This window comes from Thunnus maccoyii, chromosome 6 (genome assembly GCF_910596095.1).
Source record: "Thunnus maccoyii chromosome 6, fThuMac1.1, whole genome shotgun sequence".
Lineage (NCBI taxonomy): Eukaryota > Metazoa > Chordata > Actinopteri > Scombriformes > Scombridae > Thunnus > Thunnus maccoyii.
In genome coordinates this window covers 26063876-26090316 of record NC_056538.1, presented here as the reverse complement: position 1 = coordinate 26090316, position 26441 = coordinate 26063876, and the positions used below count along the sequence as shown (strand labels likewise).

At 39.1% G+C, this 26441-nt stretch overlaps 2 protein-coding genes across 5 annotated transcripts; both read left to right on the top strand.

Moving 5' to 3' along the window:
- The first annotated feature begins 10777 nt into the window (after positions 1–10777).
- Positions 10778–16881, top strand: LOC121898890 (arfaptin-2-like). 4 transcript variants are annotated; one of them, XM_042414394.1, is made up of 10 exons: positions 10779–11240; positions 11375–11483; positions 12202–12310; positions 12878–12940; positions 13485–13571; positions 13707–13810; positions 13966–14187; positions 14273–14430; positions 14539–14713; positions 15366–16881. In XM_042414394.1, the coding sequence occupies exons 2-10, from the start codon at positions 11385–11387 to the stop codon at positions 15519–15521; spliced, it is 1173 nt and encodes a 390-aa protein (XP_042270328.1). In that variant the 5' UTR covers positions 10779–11240; positions 11375–11384; the 3' UTR covers positions 15522–16881. The 4 variants fall into 4 exon arrangements, with proteins under 4 accessions (XP_042270327.1, XP_042270328.1, XP_042270325.1 ...); XM_042414391.1 differs by lacking the exon at positions 12878–12940 and having other exon boundaries at positions 10783–11180; XM_042414390.1 differs by lacking the exon at positions 12878–12940 and having other exon boundaries at positions 10784–11240.
- A 950-nt stretch (positions 16882–17831) lies between these two features.
- Positions 17832–25389, top strand: fhdc4 (FH2 domain containing 4). The gene is made up of 13 exons (XM_042414372.1): positions 17832–17851; positions 18718–19072; positions 19638–20193; positions 21166–21227; positions 21911–22013; positions 22156–22241; positions 22328–22428; positions 22539–22609; positions 22700–22807; positions 22924–22994; positions 23086–23203; positions 23297–23461; positions 23540–25389. The coding sequence occupies exons 3-13, from the start codon at positions 19825–19827 to the stop codon at positions 24833–24835; spliced, it is 2550 nt and encodes an 849-aa protein (XP_042270306.1). The 5' UTR covers positions 17832–17851; positions 18718–19072; positions 19638–19824; the 3' UTR covers positions 24836–25389.
- Positions 25390–26441: the final 1052 nt, after the last annotated feature.

Here is a 26441-nt window from a genome sequence, read left to right as displayed (position 1 = left end):
ATCTGTCGGTAGCCAAAGATAATGTAACTCAAGAAATAATCCCTAAAGTTTCTGTGATTCAGGTGAAAGTGGAATGGCAATATTCCCATGATGCCAAATTCAATGGCTGTCTTCACTGCTTATATCTTAGTGTATTACCTTACACAAAATAAGTTTGTGCCTGAACCTGAGCTTTACAACTCCTGTAATACTAATAACACATAGATATTAAAACTACCAACGGCAACACCAACCTCAGGTGACCTCATTGACCTGTAGGATTTCATATTGTATAATACATGTGGGAGGGCTGCTACCTACTTATTTAAGGGTAGGTCAGGTTTGTTTATCATGATGTTTATTTGGCATGACTAGAAAAGAGTCCAATGTATTGGTAGTGTCCCACCCAAAACCCAGATGCCGCAAGATACAGATCAAAGGCAGATGTAGCAGGCCAAATAATGTAATGAAAGTATAAATAATGTACTGTTCTATTTATGAAACATTAAACAGGAATAAAGATTTGATGATGAGCTGCTAATTACTGCACAGGCTGTTGGTGGAGCAGTCTGCCTGAACTTTGACCATGCAAAATAGTGCGCACAGTCAGCTATTTCTGGCTAGCAAAGCTGCTCATAAGATCAATGATGAGACTGGTCATGATGCTGGAGGTTAGAGGAGAACTTGGAACTCAACTTGGTATTTAATTGTTACTTTAGTTAACTGTTCAATCTTTGCAGAATAAGCTTTCCTTCTTAGTTGGCATAGGAGTGCAATGGCTGCAGAATTACCACCAGTCTCCCCATATAAACTGTATTGCAGGACATTCTACTATTTTCTGCCTCTGCTTCAATTTTCTCTCTGGCCGACTCTGCTTTGATTGGCTCTAAATCTGTCAATTCATGTTTAAAGTGTAACTTAATACCAGGCTGAAAAGCAGTGTTTCACTGCCCTCTGTGGTTGAAAGTTCCAAGCCTGTTTCACCTCTGACCACAGCTAACATCAGTAATGGGAGTGATCAGAGCTTGGGGTTATTAACTCTTTGATATGGAGGCCATCAAATACAAGTTTTCCTCCAACAGACATCAACTGCAACAGGTTTACCAAGATTTAAATTGTGGGCAAACGCTACCACAGAGGTAAATCTGAAATTCTATTTTCGTTTTTATTCCATTAGACAAACTCAAGCACTTATTTTGGGTTTGGCTCTTGGACAAGGGGTTGAAATACAGTAATTTATGTGAAATCTAATATTAGGAACCTGTATGTGACCTATGTTGCTTGAAAAGAAGACCCATATTGAAATATAACATAATTAAGTGTAAGAAAAGGTGCAGCATGAGTGCAGCACTGGTCTGATAGGGGATTTGGAGTGTGCAGAATTAGAGTTGAACTTCCTGAAGTTGTTAAAATCCTGGGTTTTCCTCTCTTGGATTGTGTAGATGAGAAAGTGGTGCTCTGATTTGCAAGTCTGGTTTAAAACTTCAAAGAGTATCTTTGGTATTCACAGAGTGGGAGGTGAGTCATGATTCTCCCCTTTAAGCCCATGGAAAAAAAACTAATAGGCTCATTCCTCCATTACAGAGATTTAAACCCTTTCCAAGGGTTAGCAACCTCTTTTTGACACCATTTTTTTCTTCTGAAACTTTTAATTGAAACTGAGTACACCACATAGCTCCTAATGCTTCCAAATAGCACCAGAACACACCCTAGAGACATTTTCTGTTTAACTGACCAGAGTCGTCCAACCCACATTGTCATTCATGTTAAACAGTTGTTTGGAAAACATTCCCTTATATTTAGACATACTGTTGAATGGTGCATCACTCAAGCATACCACAAGAAGTAGAAAACAGCTGACAGTGTTTTTTCTGTCCAAGTTTAACTTAAATGTAATTTGAGAGTGAAAAATTTACATTTTTTCAATAGAATACTTTAATCTATTACAACTTTACTACACACACGCTTACATTTCTATGTCATGCAGCAGTACATAAACCCAGTGCCTCCTCACACTGATGACTGTATGCAAAGGCAAGAAATAGACTGCACTCACATGCTATTATGTAATACCTAACATTCACCCACAGAGCTGCCATGCAAGGTGCTGCTTGCTCATTGAGAACAGCTTGTCAGTGCCTTGCCCAAGGACATTTGGACATACAAATAAATAAGGGATCAAAACACCAATCCTGTAATTAAGAGATGACCAGTTGTACCACAGCCACCCCAGATGAATGAATTTCAATAAACACATTTTGTAATGGAGGTCAAAAAAAGACGAATGCAATAAATTGTTTCATTAGTGACATAATTTTTGTCCTTGCGAAAGTATCATGTGGGTAAAATAAACAAGTGGCTTGTTTAACTGACAGTCCTGCACACATGCAATTCACAATTTAAGAGTGCAAAGCAGAGCTACAAGGATCTTTGACACATTTGTTCTGCTAGTCATGCTTTTATAGGAAACATGAGTAGACAGACGACAGTGTATTCTTGGGGACTAATGAACATGCAGTTAGGCTGCCTATATAAATATTAAATGTACCAACTTACTACAGTTACCATAATCAGTTTGAAATGGCTCCTCTGAAATAGATTCTTCTTAAACGTATCAGGCTTCAGAATCCTAATTTCAAACAGATTTACATATCACTTTGAACACCGCGAGACACCAGTCAGGATGTACTGTACCTCATAAAAAGTGTAAAAGCCTGGCAAAGGTTGGACTATTCGTGCAGTGCAGATAGGGTCTGTACTTGAGCCATTAACCAACACAGACACATCTGTGAAGCAGCTTATACCTTAATGAGTGACAGAGTTTGGTATGTATATTTGATGTGTAGCGCTTTGGAAAGGGTACCAGGTTGAAGAGACTGAGCGGCCCTTTACTGAGTGTGACAGAGGGCGAAAATAGATCTCAATCAACACACATCGCTCGGCTCCACATCTGCTTTATCACATCTTGCCTGTTACTGTGATTTAGAGGGCAGGACGCCTACAGGTGCTGTTCTACTTACTGCATGCTAGAGGAATCATGTCCCATGTGATATACAAAAGAAAGAATAACAAAGGTCAGATATACTACTGTGCAGGACTATTTCTGAAAACTTGTGCTTCTTTGCCTTAGTTGCTGAACATTTTTTTTCAGTATTAATGTAATAAAAAGTTGATGGCTGGATGAATAAAGTGGTTGATGGAATACAGCAACCAGTCATGGAAAACAAATATACCGTACATTAGACGTTTTAACTTTCAATGGAATTAAATGGAATTAAAAGAGTCTTTATAGCATTTCTGTTTTGCACAGTGCCCATTTCATCAGGGAAGTAAAAGAAAGCTTTCAGATACACGTTCAGTAGATTTGTTAATTATGTTAATTATATTTAAGGTGATAAGCCATTAAGCTTATCCTTATCCCCTGTCTTGCAACAGGCATGCTTTCTGTTCAAGAAGCAGAGCAGGAAGATTTAGGAGGGTCTGAACACATATCCTTGGCAGATGTCCCTGATGTAGTTAAAAGGCCCCACACTGGCAGATGAGAGCTGTTCTGAAATGGTGAATGCTCCAGATATTGTTGAATGTTGTAAATCTCCCATCAGTGTGGCAATGCTTTTCAGAACTGAATTACCAAACATGAATGGCGGTGCCCATATTTGTAATAAAAAGCAGAGGGTTAGATATGTTTAAGCTTTTATTGGGAGTAACACTTTCCTTTGCCAAGGTGCTGGAAGTGAGAATCAGCCAATTGTCAAACCTATTCAAGGTAACTATTCATTTTGGATTCCTTTTTGGTTGCAGAATGGTGCACTTTGTATCCCCTTTTTAAGAGCTTGTTCAAGGTGAGCGTTAAGATTTATGATGGATGCTCTATGTCCACTCCTCTATTTGTCATGTTACATATTCATGACCAATATACCAGCACTGATTTGAAGTGTATAAAACATCCAATTTGGTGTCATTGTTAATGGTTTGTAATTGCCGCCTAACTACGGCTCCTATTGCATTCCCAGTTGTGTGAGGAGGAGAAATCTCTGTTTAAATTGCATCTACTGACGTTGTTTCTTCCATAAAGAAATAGAAATTAATTACCTTGACATGACATTCTGGTTGAGGGAAAGCTGCACCACAAAGCATACACTGACAGGCTTTGGATAAGAACCAAAAAACAAGAATTCACACAGCTCATGGAGACAACCTGCGGAAGACCTGGGAAATGCTGGAGAGAATACATCTTCCAGCTGGCCTGGGAGCACCCTGAGATCCCCAAAGAGGAACAAGAGGAACTTCCTTTGCTTATCCTTTAGCCACTGTATCCCTGACCCGTATAAAAGAAGGTGGACATAGATGAATGGAGAAAAACCCTTTTTACAATGCTGCATTAGAGCTTTTCTAAGAATGTGTTTGCATATCCACAAATCACCCAGCTTTGTACAGATTTCAAATAATTTATTTTACAGTAGTTGTATATTACACACACACCCTTCACTTGAATGCTGTATTGTTTTCTCTCAGCAGTCATTGCTGTCCACGCTTGGAGAAGCTGCATGAACTGGAGTATATTCAGCAGCCTGAACAAATCTGAACTGCAGAGGGATCAATCCTAAATCTTCTGGCTCATCAGCTGTTGTGTGAAGGATTTAAATGTTTGGTATGTCTGAGGAAATCAGCACAGAGAGGAAGACTATTTTAGACCAGAATACATTTTCGAGGACTCCTTTTGTTGTAGAGTGCAGCAGTAATCATGGATATTGTTCTGCATATCCATTCTGCATTTTTTGACCATGTGCAGTTCAAATGAAGCCAATAATTGACAGTGTGCTCATTTTCCTTCCTAAGTTCTGTCAAGGGATGCTTTATGGCTCAAACTCAAGATTTCACTCTCACTCTCTCTAGTCTCTCTAGTGGTTATTATAACTTGTCTTCATTATAACAGGCTCTTAAAAAGGTTGTATATTTATACACATAGCAGTATATATGGTTATATTTAACATTGAGTTAAAATATCTTCATATAGAGGTCCTAATTCATGGTTTGAGAAAAAGCATGAAATGAATGAGATTGCCAAATGGGAGACCTGTAAAACAGAAAATTGCATGACAAAGTAAGTAAACAGCATAAAGAAACTAAACAACTGCCCTTTCGTGCATATCCTGACCACAGCCTGTGTGTGCCAACCAAAGGTAGCGTTCAAGAAAACAAAATTAACAACTGCTTTAACACTTCAGTGAAAATGCCAACAAGCTCTTGTGGGATTTACGATTCTTAAATTGCCCCCTCAGTTTATTTGCGGCCTCTGACTGGTTGTCCCTCTGATTATGCAGGTGAATTTAACTGGAAACATCAGAGGAATAGCAAAGCCTGTATTTTATGGGGGACATTGCTCTCACGCCATATCCAAGGTCACTGTGCTCACATGGCATAGAGGTGGTTTGTATTGCAGAGGAAATCTGTCTTTAAAATTTATGCTTTTAAAATGTTTTAGATGTCACTCAACACCGGGATTCCCCTGGCCACTATGCCAGGGTCCTCTTCATAGATTTGATCTCCACCTTTAACACAATTCAACTTTATGTGATGATCAGCAAACTCCACCATCTCCACATTCCACCTCTCCTCATCTGTTGGATTCACAGTTTCCTTAGAGTCAGACCCCAGGCAGTCAGGGTGGGTACTACTATATCCACCATTATCACTGTCAACACTGGAGCCCCCTAAGGGTGTGTTCTGATTCCCTTTCTATACACACTCTACACCAATGACTGTCTTAGCCCCTCCCCACAGCCATACTTGTCCTCCTCACAGACAGGGACTAAGTCACAGCCTACCAACAATCCTTTGCCAACTTCACTAAGTGGTGCACAGGCAGTCACCTCCTCCTCAACGTCACTAAAAGGAAGGAGCTCATCTTTGACACCCGATATAAACTCACCACCTCTCATTTCCCTACTTCCATCAACAGCCAGCCAGTGGAGATGGTGTAGAGCTTAAAGTACATCAGCATCATCCTGGACAATTAATTGAGCTTTGATCACCACTTCACAGACATCCATAAACACTGCCAACAAAGACTCTCTGCCATCTGCAAACCTAGGGCTCTCTCAGTCAAACCCCCCGCTCCTTCTGTACCAAAGTATTATTGAATCCATCCGCCTGTACTCTACCACCTGCTATTTCACCATGCTCACTCTCACCAATAGAAACAAGCTCCTGAAAATCACTAACATATCTTCTAAAATGATTGGCCTCCCTGCTCCCAACCTGCCAGCCCTCACTGACACTGCCACCACTCACATAGCACTAACCATAGCACACTAACCATAACACCAACCCCTGCCACCCCTTCAACCCATGCTTCTCCCTTCGCCCCTCTGGATGTAGATACAGACAACCACTCTGCAAAAAATAGCTTTGGGAGGAGTTTTTTGCCCTCAGCAATCACCGCCTTAAATGGCCTGGGCACACTGTAACATACTTGTGTTGTTGTGATGTTCTTGTTTGTTTATATCCTGTTTTGAGTGTTACTTGTTTTGAGTGTTTGATTGTGAGCAGGCTGTCAAAGCAAATTTCTTCTATTGAGGACAATAAAAAATGAATATGAATCGAATCTGAGTCACACTCACTAAATAATACCCTGAAGTTTGTTTTTGTTTTCCTTTTCATGTGTTAAGATATTACTTTTCTGGGTTGTTTGGGACTTAATTTAAATAATAGAAATCCCTTTGACAGCTCTGTGTTTAATCTCACTTGAAGGCTTTCAAAATATAGAGGTTAGCAAAAAAAAAAATGGAACAAAGGGTCTTTATGTAAGCAGTGACTCATTTGAAAATACATCTGTCAATCAAAATAATGTTTCATGTCATTACAAGTTTGATGTACCCCTTAAACCACTCATATCTATACTTTCTCTGAAATCTAAACCTGTTCAAAGGCTAAATTTATAATTACTCTCAGAAACATATTCAATAAAGGGTGAGCATATAAATATTTATTATTCCTGATTACGTGTTGTCCTTTCAGACATTCCACAACTGACATTCACAGCATCCAATGATCCATTATGAAGATGAATTGCTGTTTTTCTGTAAGAGCATTGATTGAACCACCAACTGGGATAAAGGTTGATAGACTGTTTGAAATGGCACATTAAAGACACAATATAAATTACTTCCATATGCTCTATAATGTAAAACTCAAGCACTGTTTGTAATTCCCATGGAGTAGTGATGCAGGCAGCACTGCTTTTAACTATGTTATTCTGGATTCCTCTGTCTCACTCCAATACTCTTGTTTGCTGCTACAGAGCACAGGGGACTGAGTGAGGATGAATTTCCCTCCCAACATCTGGAAGCGTGCTTAATGATCATTAAAAAACAAGATGAACTACTCTCTAAAATGACAGGGGGAGGGGCATTCTGTGGTTTAGGTCTCACGCTCAGCTCAAATGCATACATTCACTTTGTGACATGGAGTGCAGTCTCAGAGGAGACCCCGCCTGAGACCTTTAAAATTTAATTTGGCCTTGTTCTAAATTTATGAGCAACACTAAATATACATTCTCCTGTGTGAGAATTTGGTGTCTTAAAATTTCTATCCAAGAGTGAAAGTAGAGAGAGTTAAGTATAAACCCCCCACCGCTACCCTTGTTAAAATGTTGAACTGTTGACTGTTATGAAGCTGCATCTGTGATGTTTATCACATTAACATACTGAAACGTGGGAGACTTTTTGATTAAAATCTGCCTTAATAAGCCTGAAGTACCCTATTGTAGATTGCAATCTTGTACAGTGCTGGTAACAAACTGCTGCACATAATTTCCTTTACCTCCACTCCAAAAAACAAAACAACTGGTTTTAGAAGTCTAGCCTAAGCAACAGCAGGCTGTTTGTGGCCCATGAATAATGTGGAGGTCAAAGGTACCGGAGCTAAAGGATGTTGAGTCAGTCACTCTCCTCAGATGGTAAGTCAAAACATACCCTTTCAATTATTCACTCACAAAACTGGAACTAAAGAAGCTGGCCAACCATTGAGACATTCAGCTTTAAGATTATGTTAACAGCAACAGCCTCATTACCTTTACATTTCTGGGGCTTCAGTACCTGCCCTCTGTAAAAGTACATGTTAATGTTGTCACTGATTGACAAGACTTGTATATTTATTATAATCCAATACATGTTACTGTTTGGGGTTTTTTGTTGTCACTGTCTGCATTGTAGCAAAATTTATTTGCTTTGTACATAAAGGGATAAATGCTTTCTAATGCGGCACTCATTTGGAATCAGGTGTAAACTGTATGGAGGTAGCTGTGTGAAGAAAGAAAGAAGAGAGTTTGAGGATAAGTTAAAAATCCTGTATATTCTCTAACCAGGCTCTGCACATCTGGCCTATTGCTGCATGAAGTAGGCATGCTTGTCGGATGATGGACAGTTTCAGAAGTTACCTACTTTCTAGATTCTACTTTTAGTACTTCTACATACTTCTAGATATCTTATTAGCTGGATTACTGAGAATTTTTTCAAGTGTGCGCTACCGTAGATTTAATTTTTTTACATTCTTAATCGTATGTGAACTGCCAGCCTCTATATTAAAGAACACCTTTGATATCTTGAGCTATATACTTATATTACGTTTGTGTGCTGCACATACTGTGTCCATTGTGCTCAAAAATCTATTAATTTTGGCAGGATGACATACATATATATATCTTGCCACTCAAATAGTGTTTGACATATTGATTTGCTGATGAAGGGGAATAACCCAGTGTGGTAACACTGTTGGACACACTGACACTATTGAACCAGCTCTGCAGGCTAGACAGGAGACATAGCAACAACCAGAATACATGAACCAGAAAATGAAACCCAACTGGCCAGAGATAACAATCAACTGTGACCCCACTAGTAGCAGGGGGAAATAAATCAGTTAAATTCTTTCAATTCGATGCAGACACATTTTAACATTGGCTTTGCAACCATTATAGCATAACATCCAACCTTATCATTTGCCATTTTGTTGTCTTTGATCTTGGTGGTGCAGTAATCAAATTCAGGCATGTAGATAGTCTACTTCTAAGAAAGATGGAAGAGGATGATGATGAAGAAGGAAGAAGAGGATTTCTTAACATGATATTTCAGATGTTTGGAAAATATGTCACCCTTAACATCAAGGAAAACTAACCTTTTTGCCACACAGGAAAACATTGTGGGTAGAAGGTGTGGAGAGTTGGTTCTCTATTCAGAGCTGGAGTAATTACTGAAAGACTTCTACATTTGGAAACCATGTGCTCGTTCCCTGATTGAAACAAATGAGGCAAATGATTGGAAATGTAGTCAGTTTACTAGGGTGAGGTCCATCGCAAGGCTTTTCACATCTCAAAACAAACGACTGTATTTATACAGTTTGATTTTCAAGAGATACTGCAATCAGTGAGACACACAGGACGCAACAATCCTCCTTGAGATAATTCACACTCATAACATTTGAGGGACCAGACGCTCTAATAGAGTTACTTTCCCACCCCCATCTCTTTATTGTAGAAATCATCACTTACAACATGTATTAAGAAAAAAAAGAGAACATTAAGGCATCATATGAAATAAGGATAATACAACAGGTATGACTCCACTCTTAATAGGATGATACATTCAACATGTCAACAGGACATGGGGTAAGGTATATATTATAATAATGAAAATAAATATCAAAAGAAAGGAGAGAGAAGACAATTATATAAAATAATAACAGAAATGTCAGGCAATGAAATCAAATTTCTTTAAAATATTCTTGTAGCATGCTAATTGTATATATTTCTTGTTGTTTACAATTTGCATACACTCAAAATACTTTCTATATTCAATTGTTAAAGGTTCAAACGATGGGGACACCTCAAGAATTTGGCTTTATGGATCTGAAGTATCCCCATTAAAGCTGGAGTGCGGGACTTTTGTCTCCCCCCTCTGGCAGTGAGAGTAAAGGGGGGCGCTCGACTGAAGAGGGCTGGTAAAAACGGATGTATTTTGACGGTCCACTGGCTTAAAAATGTATTTTCTGACGGTCCACCGCCCACCGGGATTTGTCCCAAAACAGTATGCCCGATAGCCAGTACACTACTGGCCATAACCTACTGTTGCAGCTGTAAAACGGTGGATAAATTGTTTTGAGCGTCACACAACCCCCGTGAAATGACTCATTTCACTATCAGAATTTGATCCATTCCGTCCGATAACATTTGGAAGGTCTAGTTCGAGCCGCACAATTAACAGCCAAACGGCCAGCGCGGGAATGTCGCCCCTGACATGAGATTTAAAAACTCCATATACTGTGAAATACAGAGAGATTCATCTGGCGGTAATAGGCTTAATATGCATTGTGTGAACTCGTCTGTCAAGGGCTTGAATGACGTTCAATATGTAAAAGTTTCGCACTGCAGGTTTAAAATTAGTAAAATGACAGTCTGCTGGACTTTCTGTTTTTTGTTTTCATAATATAGTACTACATCCTTGGTTTCCAGCTTAACTGGATGATTAGTTTGAGTGTCAACATAGTATTCAATTTTTTCCAGAATCCTGAAGTGTACTACACTCAAAAAATAGATGTTTAGTTGTTTCTAAGGGGGTTACTAATGGAGGACTGCTGGATGTATGACGTGTCAGATTTTATATGTAATAGTAAGCTTTCAGTGACATCTTCAGGAAAAAAGATAGTACTGCAGTTTAGTGATAAAGCTACGTCAGCACTGCATGACGTGGAAGATGGAGCAGGGGGAGGCGGGGGGAGGGGATGCTTGAGGTATTATCCTTCAAAATATGAGCATACATTCATAGTACGGGCTTCCAGTTTCACATTTATGCGATGATACCCACTAAACTGCATATATACCACATTTTACTCAACGTGCTTTGCTTTTAAAGCCCAGCCGTGCGCCTTACAAAGGAATAAAAATGACACAAACTTTTATTTGGAAGTGGTACTACTAAAGCTGCTGGCTGGCTGGATGCAGGGATTTTCTGGATGAGTTGCATGGAAGCAGGCAGATAACGTGAACGTTGCAGGATAAACAACCATGGATGTAGCGTTGGATTACAATATTTAAAGACAACGGCGTCATTGCTTTACATTTTACGACTGCTGTCTGTGCAAACGACGGCTTGTTTCTTCTTCGGACAACTGGACTTGGGCTGCGATATCAGGCTGCTTCAGTGGTGAGGAAGCTAGCTGTCAAGTAGTAGCCCACTAGCCAGCTACACCACGTTAGCATCAGTGTAAGCAAGCTGTTTTTTTGTGTGTGTTTGTGTCGGTGTGGATTAGAAAGCTGTAGCCTATTAAAATCAATTTTACCAAATTACAAACATGATGCCATCCTTGATATGTGTCAATGTTTGGTGTTGTCTTGCAGAGATTTCATTATGGCAGACAGTATCATGAGCAAGGCTGCTACCATGGAGATCCCCATTAACAGCAATGGAGACACAGGGGCACTGCCAGAGGATGACAGCCTGGAGCAGGTCACTTATTCCTTTTTTTTTTCTCCCTCATCTCAGTGACAGTGTCCTCTTGTTAAATTTTGTGGTTGTCGGAACCTTTACACTTGACAGCACAGTCTAGGACTAAGGCTGGGTAGGCCAACTGTTACCTAATCATGCATAGGCCTGCAGTTGTGTACAGTAGCTATAGACCAGAATTACCACTACCTGAAACTGGGAATGACTTCATTATTTGCTAAGATGTTAAGAGAGTAACTATGACTTTAATTGGGACAGCCATATGGCCTTTTGCATCATCTTATGTCTCATTCTGATACAGCCTGCACAAGTTCAGTGGTGCATTTATGAACAGGTAGAGAAAATTTTATAAAACAGGGTTGAAAGTTACAGTATCAGTGGTGCTACATGAATAATATGTCTGTCTGTGTGTGAGGATAGTAATTTGGATGGTTACCACAATAAATAAAAGACAACATATATGCAATGTGTGCAGGTTGACTTGGATAACTCTGTTTCAGCTCTTATAAACTATGACAAGAATCCTTTCTTATTCATATTTTAACTTTGGGATGTAGCAAATTCTATAAAAAATGAACTAAAAGTAGCTCAGGTGCAGCTTTCTGGCCCACAAAGATAGTTTGATAACATTATTGATTGTGCTCACTAATGTAGTAAACTGTGAATATTTACAGGATTCTAAATCATATTTATTGCCAGTATTTTGTTGTAAATCTATCAGGATTTGCAGCAGGTGATGGTTTCTGGACCCAACCTGAATGAAACCAGCATTGTCTCAGGAGGTTATGGAGGACCTGCAGGGGGCATCATTCCAACCAGCTCCATCAAAGGTATTTCTGGCAAATGTGACAGCAATCCTGTACAGGTGTTGCTTTGGTGTTTTGTTTTTTTTACAGCACAGACACAGTTTGCCCTTCAAAGATACAGTTCCACAAATTTAAAGGTGCATTAAGTAAGAGATGCTGTACCATACCTTAAGGTGATGCTAATAACTCCACATTAGTTTCATAGGGTTGTGGATCAATACAAATGACACTGGAATTCTTTGCTAGGTCCTGACATTTATAGCTTCAAACAGCTCACTGTTCAGTCCAGGCAGATAAGGTGAATATTGCAGGATAAACAACCATGGATGTAGCGTTGGATTACAACGCTCTGTTTTGAACCCCCCAACCCCCCATTTATGTCTCTGTGTATTATCACTTGCAGGCTGCTCTGAGCTGTGCCAGAGATCTGTCTGTGTTGTTGAAATCCTTCAGTCACTGAAAGAGGTCGATACTTAATGCCCCTTTAAGAAACCATACTGAGCGCTTATCTTCTGTGTATTGTAATGTGTCACCAGAGAGCTGCTGACCTTTAGGCTCCTGGTTTATATTACAAACGTCCATATCCCATAGGGCCTGCAATTCGCCTCAACCCTGAGTATCTGGACAGAAGACGAGCCCCTGCGCCTGGACCAGGTGGCTGTGTATTCTGAAGACCTTTCTTGTTTTCTAAGTTAACCTTTATATGTTGGTCTGTTCTGGCCCCTTGTAGAGGTTTTGCTATTGCTTGTCCAAGGGAGTTGTATGCAACCTTGCTAGTACCTCTTCAACTCACAGCTTCAGCAACCAGAAATGTTTTGGCAGCTTTTAAAATAAGGGATGCACTAACCTGATATTACAGGGCTGTCACTTGAAATGTTGTATTGATGTCTAATAAGGATGTCTTCTTATGTACTGTGAAATGCACTTTGGATGACTGTTTTATCATTGCTTGGTACTTACCTCTCACCCCATTAAGTCCATTTTAACCCTTTTTTTATAAATGATTCTGCATGAGAAACCTGCATGAAGGATTATTTCAAAACCACAACTCCTCCATCATGTAGCCTAACATTTTCCTTTCAGTCAACATACTCTGCTGTTCAGCTGCGTATCTCACTGCCAAGCTTTTTCTGACACATATTTCACTGCCATGTCTTCCTCTCGCCCTCGCTCCCTTTCATCACCATGCTCATTTCAGACATTCGCATGAAATCGAGGGGTGTTAACTTGCCTAAAAGCCAATCTGCAGCAAGTCGTCTTGCCCAACACACAGACCAGCATTCAGGTATCACCAGGCTCATCACCATGTCCATGCTCATTGTCATACGACCCATACGATTTCTGTCAGCCTTGTCGACTTTGATAGGATAATATGCAGTCGAGTGTGTAAGTGAACTGTTCTTTTTTTCGTCTTTTTTAGGGTCCTCGAACCATAATACTTGCAATTCAACTGAGGAAGTTTCTCGTGGTGTGGCAGTGGAGAAATTGGACAGTGTAAAGAAATGGGGCATAAATACATATAAGGTATTGTACTTTTCTTTTTTTAAGCTTCCAAAAGCTGAGATAGATAGATAGATAGATAGATAGATAGATAGATAGATAGATGCCTTAACTTCATGAGATCTTCTTCATGCTGAGTTTATTGGAATCTCTTTGTCTTTATCCACTACCCAACATAGTGTACCAAACAGATGTTTTCAGAGCGGTTTGGACGAGGCTCACGGACAGTAGACCTCGAACTGGAGGCTCAGATTGACGTCTTAAGAGACACCAAGAGCAAGTATGAAAACATCCTAAGACTGGCCACTGCGCTCATTAATCATTTTCAGTGCATGGTGCAAACACAACAGGCTCTTGGAGACACCTTCACCGACCTCAGCCAGAAGTCCCCAGAGTTGCAGGTACAGTATTGTCGACCCTCCCCACCACCACCCCTCACCCCCTTTCATTAAGTTAGCAAGTAAAACATATGTGTTTTCTTTGCAGGACGAGTTTGGGTATAATGCAGAAACTCAAAAGCTGTTGTGCAAGAATGGCGAGGCCCTGCTTGGTGCCATCAACTTCTTTGTATCCAGTGTCAACACCCTGGTTAACAAAACAATGGAGGATACTCTGATGACCATTAAGCATTATGAAAATGCAAGGTAAGAAAGTATAACATTTTGCAGGTCCTTTAAACAAAATCTCTGTCGAATGTTTGCCTGGAATGTGAAAGCCTTTGACTGACAGCTGTTTTCTATTTTGTCATGCAGACTTGAGTTTGACGCCTATCGTTCTGATCTGGAAGAGCTGAGTTTGGGCCCAAGGGATGCCGCTGCCATGGTCCGCATAGATATGGCCCAGAATGATTACCAACTCCACAGAGACAAATACGAACGGCTGCGTAGTGATGTCACCATCAAGCTCAAATTCCTAGAGGAGAACAAGGTTTGTAGTTTTTGTCAGAGTTGCACTCCCGTGTTCAGACTTTCCACAGACCTCTACATCTTACCTGAACCGCTCATATCTATAAAACACACACTTGAGATTGCATTTGGCTAAAAAATCTAAACAAGTTGGGGAATCATATCAAGAATAGATGGAACATGATGTGATGCATTCCAATCAGTCATCTCTGTCTCACATCACGCTGATTGATTGATTAGATTACACTGTATTGTTAGATAAGTCCAGCGTTAAATGTCACAGATAATAATTGCAGGAAGAGTAAGAGAAAGACAATGCATCAATTTGACAAAGTAAACACACACCCATGACCCACACTATTAAAACATAAAACATAATTCTGTTTTATACATTTTCATAATTTTTACAAGAATTGGGGGGAAAATGATAAAGATAATAATCAACATTAGTTGCAGGCTGTAAGACTTTCCATGCCTTAAAATATCTTAAAAGTCTACTTGACACTTGGGAATACATTCCAGAGGAATGTGAAGATTGTTTATAGGCTGCTCCTCTTGAATCTGAGCAATGAGTTACTGTCATCTTAATAAACATCCACTGGCTGTGCTTTCCTTTAAACACTTGAAAACTTTGTTTGTAATGGCTAACTTTTCTCTCTTCTTTTTACTTCTAGGTGAAGGTGATGCACAAGCAGCTGCTCCTCTTCCATAATGCTATCTCGGCTTACTTTGCTGGCAACCAGCAGCAGCTGGAACAAACTCTTATACAATTCAATGTAAAGCTAAAGCCCCCAGGATCAGACAAGCCATCCTGGCTGGAGGAGCAGTAAAGAACGCTCAGGGTTCAGCTGGTTGAGATGTACAGTGACACGCTGGTCAGTGATGAACTTGAGATCATGGTTAGATGGACAAGAAGTAAATTCATAAAGGAGTATACTGTAGGATCAGTTGAGAACAGTGAAGAAAAACATGAGAGATCAAGTTTGTATTGTTTTTCAATATCACTTATTTGACATAGATGGTACGAGGATTTCATTTGTATTTAGGGTTTTTTGTTAAGTCACAAAATATTACTTTATTTTTCTTTGGGTAGCACAATCATTTACATGTATATATCTTATGTATGTACAGTATAGTCTACTATTGTGGAAATATCCTTTGGCAGTTTTGCACATGCATTTTTTGTTGTTTTTTATGTTGCCTGAAGCGTTATCTTTAATATTTCATGATATATCACATGAGAGGAATTCCACAAAGTGGATTAGCAAGTTAGCGGGATAATGTCAAATGTTATGAAATATCCTCTGAAATTGTATGTATGTTTCTTGGGTATGCATGACTGAATCAGATTCTTAAACTTAATATTCATGTTTAAATCGGAATCACCAGGATATAGCATGATTTTCAAAGTTATCTCACTATGTTTCTAATCTTACTTTGTGTAATACCTGCCTCAATGGTCAGTTTACATGTATAGAAGGGAAAATATATACTGTAATATAGTGATTTTCTCTTACTTAATATACAATCCATAATTAAGTTGAGCTCCTAAATTTTGAGTACCTTTAGAATTGTAGATCTTTATGAATCCAGCACAGTTACAACTCAAGAGTTTACAAACATTAAAAATGCAAACAAGCCTCAAAAACAGATGTAATATGTTTGGCAGTAACACTTCAAATGAGAAATCCCGACATTTCAAATCTCATAATGAAATCAAAATGCACCACAGCCAGGGTTTGACTGAACATTTTTAAAGGGAGGCGCCATTGTGCAACTATAAAAATGGCCTTTGCGACACAGCAGTTGTGTTTAAGTTGTCTCGTTTTTACAACACAAACAGTTAATGGGAATCCTAGACTAGGATACACGTTCCAGTATTTCTTCAAGGACAGAATGTATGAATACATGTATCATATTTTGTGTTATTTATTTACCAATCTGTAACATAACATTGTTTGTTACGTAAACTTCTTTTAAGTCCTAGTCAGCTGATTGTCTTTGTCTTGTTCTGCATTTCCAATAAAGTCTGCTGGATGTTTTGTTCCACTTAACTGTGCAGTTGACACAAATGTGTCAGTTTGATATGGAACGCTTTCACAGAGTATGTAGAGAAAAGTCACAACTCATATGTAATATGTATGGCACTATTAATTATGTACATGACAATACAGTATGATATATCTCTAATATGTTTTCCATGTAGTATTCATTCATTTCACTGAGGCATACTTTCATTATTTAAAAGTCTTAATTCGAGTTTTAAGGCATATGTCAACATGTTTTTGCATGTCTTAATTACTTCCTTTACTCCACCAGTGTTAACACCCTACTGACCTTTTACAGCATCAGAAAACGTTACAAACTTTGATTCAACTTGTTGCCCGTACAGTTAGTCCTTATATTAAATGTAAGAGGCCAACTGTAAAAAGACATGATGGTTGGACAAATACCCATCATATCCTGTGATCTGCTGTATGCATTTACTGTGTTTAACTGTTGTGTGTGTCTTGTTTCCCTCACTGATTTAGTTTATGTGCACGTCAGTGCAGGGAATGGGGTTGACAGTATAGTGAATGGGAATACTGAACATACCCATGCACTCTTAGTTATGATATAAGTTTCAGTTCCTCTTAAACAAACATTTTCCAATTTTTTGTTATACTGTAGGTCTGATGAGGTTGCGTTAGTTTGTAGTTAAGGAAGAAGTAGACTTGAATAAGGGAAGTAGTTTGGTCTAATGTTCACAGGGCAGTTAAGAGTAGTTTAAACAAGCTGGATGGTTCCTTTTTGTATGTGTGTACAGCAGGTAAAACATAGCAGATTATAAAAACGTGTTATGATGATTCCATTTTTCCACTTCTCTGTCCCAGTAAACATAATCCTATCTGAATAGAGTTTATAAATGCTCTCAGATCAGAAAAAGTATATCAGAAAACACTGAATTGATATGTATGATTGAGACCATTAGGAAAGTGTTTGCTGAGGTAATAAATCAAGTGAGAAGTAAGGTGATTTTCTCATAGACTTCTATACAAACGGACTTCTTATCGGAGCCAATTGAGTTGCCCCCTGATGGCCGATAGAGAGAATGCAGGTTTAAGGCACTTCTGCATTGGCTTCACTTTTCAGATTCGGAACTACCCGCTTGGATCTTCAGGTGGTATACAGCTTAGAGTGATCACATATTTTTTTGACCATCTTAAATCATAAATGTATTCCTTAGAGTCAATCCCTTCAGTCTTCTGTGGATATCTGTATGCAGCCAAAAATATTAATATTCCTTGGGATTTCTGTTATAATGCCAGGCTTTCGAAGCACATTAAAGGTAAAGCTGAGCAAAAGGGACAATTCAACATAGTTATTTTTTATTTTGAGACTATAAATTCTGTGAAGTGTTTTATAAAAGGAACAGCTACTGTAGTTCTTTCGCTACAACTTGCAAGAAATGTACTCTTAAAGGTATAAAATCTTATAATAAGTAAGTTTAAAATGTCCTTGCATTATTAAGGACGCATTTTTTCATAGAAAAGTAAGATGAGGTTACTCAGCAAGATGAGTAACTTGTACAATTGGGCATTAGGAATGACTCGGCCTCAGTTTATTGGTATTGCCTGCATAGAGAATCAAATGATTGGCATTCAAATCTATTTAGGGTGTTACCATCCTCTTAAGGGCTTATCATTTTTAGGACAGAGTTGAAGTTCTTGCTGCTACCCCGCAGATAAAGGTCAGGCTGACCAAAAGCCCATCAGTTGGTCTTTGGTTAATGTTTAACCATAGTAGCTATGTTATCTATTGTTTAACTTTTTTTTTAAAACCACTCATTCATCCATTCATTCATTCATTTATTCACGGATTTGCTTATTTGTTTTTGCTCACACAACTGATGAAAAGAAAGATATCGAGGCAATTATAAACACGAGCTCTAACAGAACAGAATGATTAATAGTTATGGTTTGTTGTAGGCTGAAGTGGTAACCTACTACAAACGCCTTTAAGAAATCAATTTTCTCTCTCTATCAGTTAATCACGCTGGACCAGTCTGTAAATCCTCTGGACTGTTAACATCACGAATTCATGACGACCAGACAGAAAACACAGCGCGGCCACAAATTCCTGCCAACAAGCCAAAAGAGTTCAGTACAAAACCCAGAGTTCCTCTTGCTGCGGAAGGTGTGGGCTGTCATGGACATAAATGAGTTACCTGGGCGTGTCGTTTACACGCAGGTAAAAGTTTCGACACTCTTTTCTTGCGCTATCCAGTTTGTTGACACTCTGTACTATTTAAGTTCTAAGTTTTAACATGAGGACAAAGGAATAAGACTGGAAAAAAGGAAATAAATGAGGATAATAGTGCAGCAGATGAACAAAAACAAAGGTAAGTTATCTTTTTACTTCCTGATTTTTACCTGATAATAGACCTACTGTTAGTATATTAAAAATTGTGGTATTAGAAGTGTATAAATTAAGGTGGATAAATTTAGCTAAATGCATTATAAAACGCCAATGAAATTATGTTCATTTCATTTTCCATTCAAATACAGGAGGGCCTAATGTTTTGTCAAAGAACAAGCTGCTAGTATAACTGGACTATGAACAGTCAGCTGCACTGAATTTAACATATTCAAAAACTATTTTTTTATAGTGTCTCCCTAAGGTACCACTATAAACCATAATAATCCCATTACAATTTGTGGGTATTATGATAGATTTGACATGATATTAGATTCGATTTCTGTGTTATCATTCTAAAATGTATCATAGGTTATTGATGGTTTTCTTAAGTTTCGATAACCATTTAGGAAGATACAGTATTACAATTAAATTTGAGGTAGCCTACAGTGGAGAAAGTTTTATCCATTACTAACCACTGTTGCTTACAGTTGTAGTTAACATGGCAATTGTTTTAACTCTGTCCACACCCTGTTCTGTTCCTCCTTTAGTCTGAATGCATCACCCTACATGACATCATTTTGAACTAGTCTCTCCAGGACAACGGCTGCACCGCAGTCCCATAAAAACATTGGTTTAAAAACATCTTATATTTCATTACGAGGCTTTAATCCTGCCAGTATGTGTAACTGAGACCATGACTGCATCCCAAACCTTCTGAGAGGTTCATGTCAAAAGATGCAACCAGGAGGTCCTCCCGCTCCACCACCACCTCCGCCACCACCGCCTCCACCGCCTCCACCGCCTCCACCACCTCCTCCACCTCCAGCCCCTGGCCTCCCTCCATCCCTAAATGGCCCGGGTCTCTTTGCCAAAGGTGAGCGCCGGCGCTCCAGGATGCGCAATTTCAACTGGGAAACCATTCCCAAACACAGCGTGATAGGAAAGCACAACATCTGGACAGCAGATAAACCTGATGGGGAATATGAGCTGGACACTGATCACATGGAGGAGCTGTTCAGCCACAAGCAGGGCCAACAACAACTCAAGGCCCTGAAACGCCAAAGTCTGAGGGGCATGCCAACTGCTGCCTCAGGAGGGGAAATGGTGAGTACAACCAGCCAGAGGATAGTGTCACACTTTGCTTTAACCCCAAGGGTTTGTAGCAATAGATTGAAATGTATGGTATTTTCTGTTGTGTAATGCTGAGATGTAGAGACAAGTTATTTTGACTTGGATAGATTTTTTGACAAGGCTTGCAGTTGAGATAAACAGGAATCATTCTTACAATGTTTAGCTCAACCAAAAACCTAAAACCTCTATTGGAGCAAATTCTCTGTAGGACCCAAAATGTGAATAATGATCTCTTCTGTTTAATCCATTCTGCATATGCCATAACTAAATAATCCATGTAATTTATAGGGAATTGAACAATAGTAAAACCTTAAAAATATTATACTACATATAATCTATAAGATTTTTTTAACTCACTGTAAGGGTAGCAAAATAATTGATTTATTTGTACATTGCCTTTCCAAGATAGTAATAAACACTGTGATGTAATGTCTCAGGATCTTTCTGTTTTGATTTACAATACATGGGTGGAGTCTCACTATTCTTCATATCTGTTTGCTCAAGGAAGGCATAATTGTGTTCTCATACAGCACTATTCCACATAGTAGTGCTCTGTATTCAAGCTTTAGTTAAGTAGTCAAAACAACCAGAAACAAAGACTTTTTTCTCATATTTTTTTATCCTTCAGTGTCATTGTTTTTGTAGATAAATCAAGGTCAAACATACATCTAAAAGTGTCAAAAGTGTAAAATCTGTCACTAAATTTTTATTTTGACCTATGTACAATAAGAAAGACAATGAGAAAATGTATCACTAATGCAAAATGATATCTTTGCCCTGAGTGTTCAATTCAATCAACAGAGATTCTTAACCTTTGGAGTCAACTGTCTGTTTGCAAAGCTGAGGTATCTCTGATACAAAAATCACTGCTCAAGCAAATAGTAAGATTATCTTAGCAACTGACAAGCTGATTATATCCAGGTCTGTTTCTGTTCCCATTCCTAGGTTTCCATCCTCAGCTCCAAGCAGAGTATGAACATTGGAATTTTCCTAAAGCAATTCAAGCGGTGAGTCAGTGGTAGTATACTTAAAGTATGATTGCTTTTGCTCAATAATCTTTCCAAGTTCCACAGCAGATGATGATTCAGACAGATTAGTGTGCAACATGGCTGCCTCATGTTCATAGATCTTTGAAAGCCAGCATGTCCTGGCAGGTCTGATCAACGCTGCTCTACAGCCATAACAGGTTACCTCCCTGAGGTAACCAGATGAGTTAAATGTATTGCCTCAGGCTATGTAGCCTACGGAACAGATCTAACAGGAAATAGAAAAAACACACCATACAATTGTTGATGATGGCCTAAAACATTTGTACACAAACTGAAATGTCACCAACAGCAAAACAAAACATAATGGATTTGCAAAGTGATCTATTATTATTTAGTGCTTCTATCTACTGTATTTTTCTTCAAACATGTGCATATGTTTTCCTTGCTCCAAACACATATTTCTTGTCAAAGGATATTCCATCATTCTCATTTCTTGTACAGCATGTGCTTTTCTGTGTATTGAAGGTGATGCTGTTTCACAAAGGTATTTGAGCAGGTAGAGGCTTGTGTGTGTGGGCAGTCTGAGTCTTCCAGAGATGTAAAATGTGGCCTTAACATGGAAACACAGTACTCATGAGAAGTCCCAGCCCTAAAGAAAAACATGATCTGAACACTACCTGTCTCTCCACCTCCCTCCACAGGCCTGTAAGAGACATGATTGAAGATATTAAATCAGGAAGCAGTCTCAGTTTTGGTTCCGGAAAACTGAGGGAGCTGTGCAAGCTTCTGCCAGATGACGGGGAGGTGCTAGTGACAGCTGCTCATTTTTTAAAAATATGCTTAATGCGTTATACAAATAAAACAGTCTTGTTGCTTGTGAATTTACCTCATAAAAAACAATCTGGTTTAAAAATATGTGTTTTTTTGGTTCTTTCAATGAATACAGGTGAAACAACTGCTGAGTTTTAAGGGTGAGCGCTCCGCACTCCCTGATGCAGATTTGTTTATGCTAATGCTGGTCAATATTCCCAGGTGAGCTATCTGAATGTCATTCCATATATCATAAGTGTTGAATGTCTGTGGCACTTTACTAATGATACAAACTTTGTATCTGTTAGTTATGAAGCGCGTGTCAGCAGTTTGGTTCTGAAAGAGGAATTTTTCCCCTTAATGGATGAAATGAAAGAATTCATTGGCACTCTGACAGCTGCTGGAGAGGGTATTATTTGTTTGATTTTAACTAGATAATACTCATAACATATTTTGACCTGAATTAGAGTTGTAAACTAATTTAGACTTGGAATTCGCCACTTTCATGTCTTCTTTTAGAACTGTTGAATTCTGAACATCTCCATTCTGTCATTCGCCTGGTACTGAAGACTGGAAATTACATGAATGCTGTAAGTATATGATATGTGATAGTGGTTCCTTGGATGACTTTCCACTGTGTTTGTATGTCTCTCAGTCTCATTCTGTTCATTTGATCACAGGGTGGCTATGCTGGCAGTGCAATTGGCTTCCGAATGGCTTCTCTGCTGAAGTTAGTGGATACCAAAGCAAATAAACCTGGGATGAATCTTATGCATTATGTTGTGATGGCAAGTAGCTTTAATTACCTTGATCTAATTGCAATGTACTTTTTTGTTAGTTTTTCTGATTCTAAATATATGTTTGTAAAACTTGATTTTTATACAAACTTTCATGTCCAACACAGCAAGCGCAGAATGCTGATGTGGCCCTGCTTAAATTTCCAGAACAACTCACACACATTGAAGCTGCAGCAAGGTAAGCATTTTCATTTTTAAGGCACTCAGTGTATTTTCACCTTCTTTTTTTGCTGTACCATCAGAATTTATCTTTTTCCTCATACTTTTAGAATATATAAATGTGACATTGAAGCAGAGTTTGAAAGACAGTCAAAGAAAGTGCAACATGCCAAAGCTGACACCTTGAAGCAGGAAGACCTAAAGGCTCAGATGGAGGATTTTCTAAAGGTAAGGGAGCCTTCTGTTGGTCTGATTCAGCCAAGTTTGTGTGGATGTGAATAGTGATTACATGTTCTTATGTTTTGATTTGGGCTATTTTAGGAGGCTGAGGTCTGCTTGGCAGAAATAGAGACTGATCTTCAGGAACTGCAGTCAGTGAGTGACACTGTGGCAGAGTACTTTTGTGAAGACCCCAGCAAGTTCAAACTGGAGGAGTGTTGCTCCATTTTCAAGTCTTTCTGTGAGAAATTTATGCGAGCCATCCAGGTAAGTATATATAGTGATTTTCCTTCACTGAGGTAAAAAAAAATCTCCTGCTTACATTAACTGTGAGATTTCCTGCAGGAAAACAAGGCCCGAGAGATGGCAGAGTTGAAGCGAAGACACAGAGACAGATTGCAGAATGCTGCCAAGCGTAGGTCCACAGCTACCTGCTCCAGTAGAGACAAAGAAATGGATGGTATTGCATTAGAGTCCATGCTGCAGAACTTCCTTACCAATCGTGTCTCTAGGAGACGATCGGGACGGCCCTCGTCCACTTATGGAAGCCCGACGAGTGGTAGTCCCAACAATGGGAGCCTATCAGAGATTATATCTCAGGCTAATCTCCTCACTGGTCAAATCAAAAATCAAAATAGAGGAGGCTCTCTTAAGGCTATGGAGATGGGCAGAAAAGAGTGGAATTCAGCAGATGAACTCACAGAGAACTCTTCACACAAGAACACCCAGTCTAATAGCGAAGACAACAAGGCAAAAGGTGGCATCTTACATGGAGAGGAGATGAAAACTCCTGGAAAAGAGGACACTAGTGGGTTAACACGCCCAGCCAATAGGATCCCCAGCACTTCCTTCACAGGTAGAGCTTTCTCAGTCACCACTGAGGATGATGAGGAAGATCTACAGGACAATAATGAGGCGGAGGCCCTAAAGTTGCGTGAAGCATCAAAGAAGGTTTTGCGCTATCAGAACAGCCGCAGCAGTGTCTCATCTGGGGAGTATTCTCTGGAAAATCAGAAATCTCCTGGTGCAAGAAGTGGCTTGCCTCGTCAGCGCACCTTCGATGAGGCGACACAGAGATATCCTGGAGACCCAACCGATGAGGACTTGGTTCGATTTTTGCTCAATCCTCAGTCCCCCTCAAAACGTAACCTTGGTCGCCGCCATACTCTACCCACTAAAGTCCCTAAAACAGAGGAGGAGGAAGACAATCTGTGGGTTAAGCCTACAGGTAGAACTCCTAATCCTGCGGCAAGAGATACAGGGATACTACAAGCAGAGGGTGCTGGACACAACTCAAATCAAGTGTTTGATTTTACTGACCTCTCTCACGACTTTAAAGAATTGGGTGCCTCAGATCAGAATTCTCCATCGGCAAAAGGGAAAAGCAAGCCAAATGTTTCTCTAACCCATGCTCCAGCAGATGATGGGCTTGGGGAGCAAAACCAAGAAGGCAAATCAGCAGAGCCCACAGGCACCCACAACCACCTGCAGAGAAATAGTGAAAATATTCCCCCCAAGAGTACGTGGAGTAAGACTGAGACCTCTGGAATATTTTTTAGCTTTTTCAAACGCCTTGGAGATATGAGCAAACTACAGAACAGTAAGGAAACTGTCCATAAGGGTACTGGTTCTGGTGTTTAGTCTTTGAAAGTTTTAAAATCAGGAATGTGTACATGTAACTTTAGTGTTATTTGTAATCACTCATAGTTCTCTGTGAGTTCATCTGCTGAGTGTTGTTATCTTTTTACACGTGTAAGTTGATACTGAGGTTATGAAGAGACTGCGAAGGTTCTAGGAATGTGTTTGAGGAATGTTTTTGTTGAGGAAAGGCCATTATGTATGTTGTACCACTAGATGGCAGAATATAACAGTAATATGGTAAACTGTTGCTCAGAAAGTAGGGGTGTTGCTGATTTCCAGGCCATCTGTATATTATCTACTAAACAAAAGAACGATGGGCACTCTCAGTGTAAACCATTGTTTTCTTAATTTTTATCCATGCGTAATAATATTGCTTTGACAATATGATACTGTCCTCATCAAATGTTAATGTCTGTTAAAACTTGAGTGTTACAGTGAGTGCTCTTTGTTTGGATTAAAATGCATAACCCTGCAGAATGTATTGAGAAAATACAAAGAATGTTGAGTGTAAGAGAGTATAGAGAAAGTCTATTAAAATCTTGTTTTGACTGTTATTTTTGATACTTTGAGAAATGGCTACTTGTACTGTATGCTTGAATACAATATTGCTATTTTTCAGTTTTACAGTGATGAATATCTTTGTTTTCTGCCTCTTTGTTATCTTTCTCTGTTGTCACAGAAGTGCATCAAAAATGCAGAGGGCTGTGGATGCTTTCAGGGTCTTACTCAATTCAGCCATTGTTTTGGGCTTAAATGGGTCAGTGTTACAAAGGCAGCCTGTATCTGAGTAGAGCTACACTATGGACAGTCAGCGACAAAGTGAAGAGTGCTGATCTTATATTAACTTGAGAAGAAAAAAGTATTGTTGAAGATCCAACACCTGGTAGTCTATTATGATGGGAAGTATCAGCCTTCCCTATTACCATCATACACTGTACGGGGTAGCAATGCCAGGCTTTATGACCCCAGTTTTTCCACAAGCTAGGAGCAGACCTGGGGTCAATGAGGCCACAGTTTGGGCCAATAAATCTAGCAATTCTAAATGTAAATTCAACTAGCATAATCTCTTAGCAGTTGAATCAGAGTTACAATAATTATTTTTTTAGGACTACGTCCTGCTGTCTGACTGAAGTGCAACTATGAGGTAATACAATGAGAGTTACTTTCTTTGCTTTAGGTGTGTTCTTTTAGAGACACCATTGGAGTAATCTTTTCTTTCTCTATGATTAATGATCATGAGACTTAAGATGGATAGCCAATTAAATTCTAGATAAAGAAAGGCAATTGTCGATAAATCGTGAGTTGTCAAGATTTTTCTTTGTAATTGTATCTCTTATCAGTGAGAGCAGTAAAATAAATAAATGAATACCTGAGTTTCAGTGTATGAGATTTGCTGAAGTGTCCAGGTCCTGCTCTCCACCTAAGAGTATTTACCTTGCACATTATAACATATTCAAAATTAGAAAATCAACCACATATTTATAGAGTCCTACCATACTTGTGTTGTGTGATGACACAGCATTTTTTTTTTAAGATTTAAGGGTCCTAAACCAGAAATCCTACAGTTAAAATACGGGGTCACTCTTAGGGTCATGTATGCCTGTAC

Bases quoted from the DNA above. Each gene is read 5' to 3' on its own strand.
- LOC121898890 (XM_042414394.1), top strand. From the start codon at position 11,385: ATGGCAGACAGTATCATGAGCAAGGCTGCTACCATGGAGATCCCCATT. The intron at 12,311-12,877 runs GTATTTCTGGCA...CATATCCCATAG, and splicing joins TCCAACCAGCTCCATCAAAG to GGCCTGCAATTCGCCTCAAC. The intron at 13,811-13,965 runs GTATTGTACTTT...TACCCAACATAG, and splicing joins GGGGCATAAATACATATAAG to TGTACCAAACAGATGTTTTC.
- fhdc4 (XM_042414372.1), top strand. From the start codon at position 19,825: ATGCAACCAGGAGGTCCTCCCGCTCCACCACCACCTCCGCCACCACCG. The intron at 20,194-21,165 runs GTGAGTACAACC...TCCCATTCCTAG, and splicing joins CTGCCTCAGGAGGGGAAATG to GTTTCCATCCTCAGCTCCAA. The intron at 21,228-21,910 runs GTGAGTCAGTGG...CTCCCTCCACAG, and splicing joins TTCCTAAAGCAATTCAAGCG to GCCTGTAAGAGACATGATTG.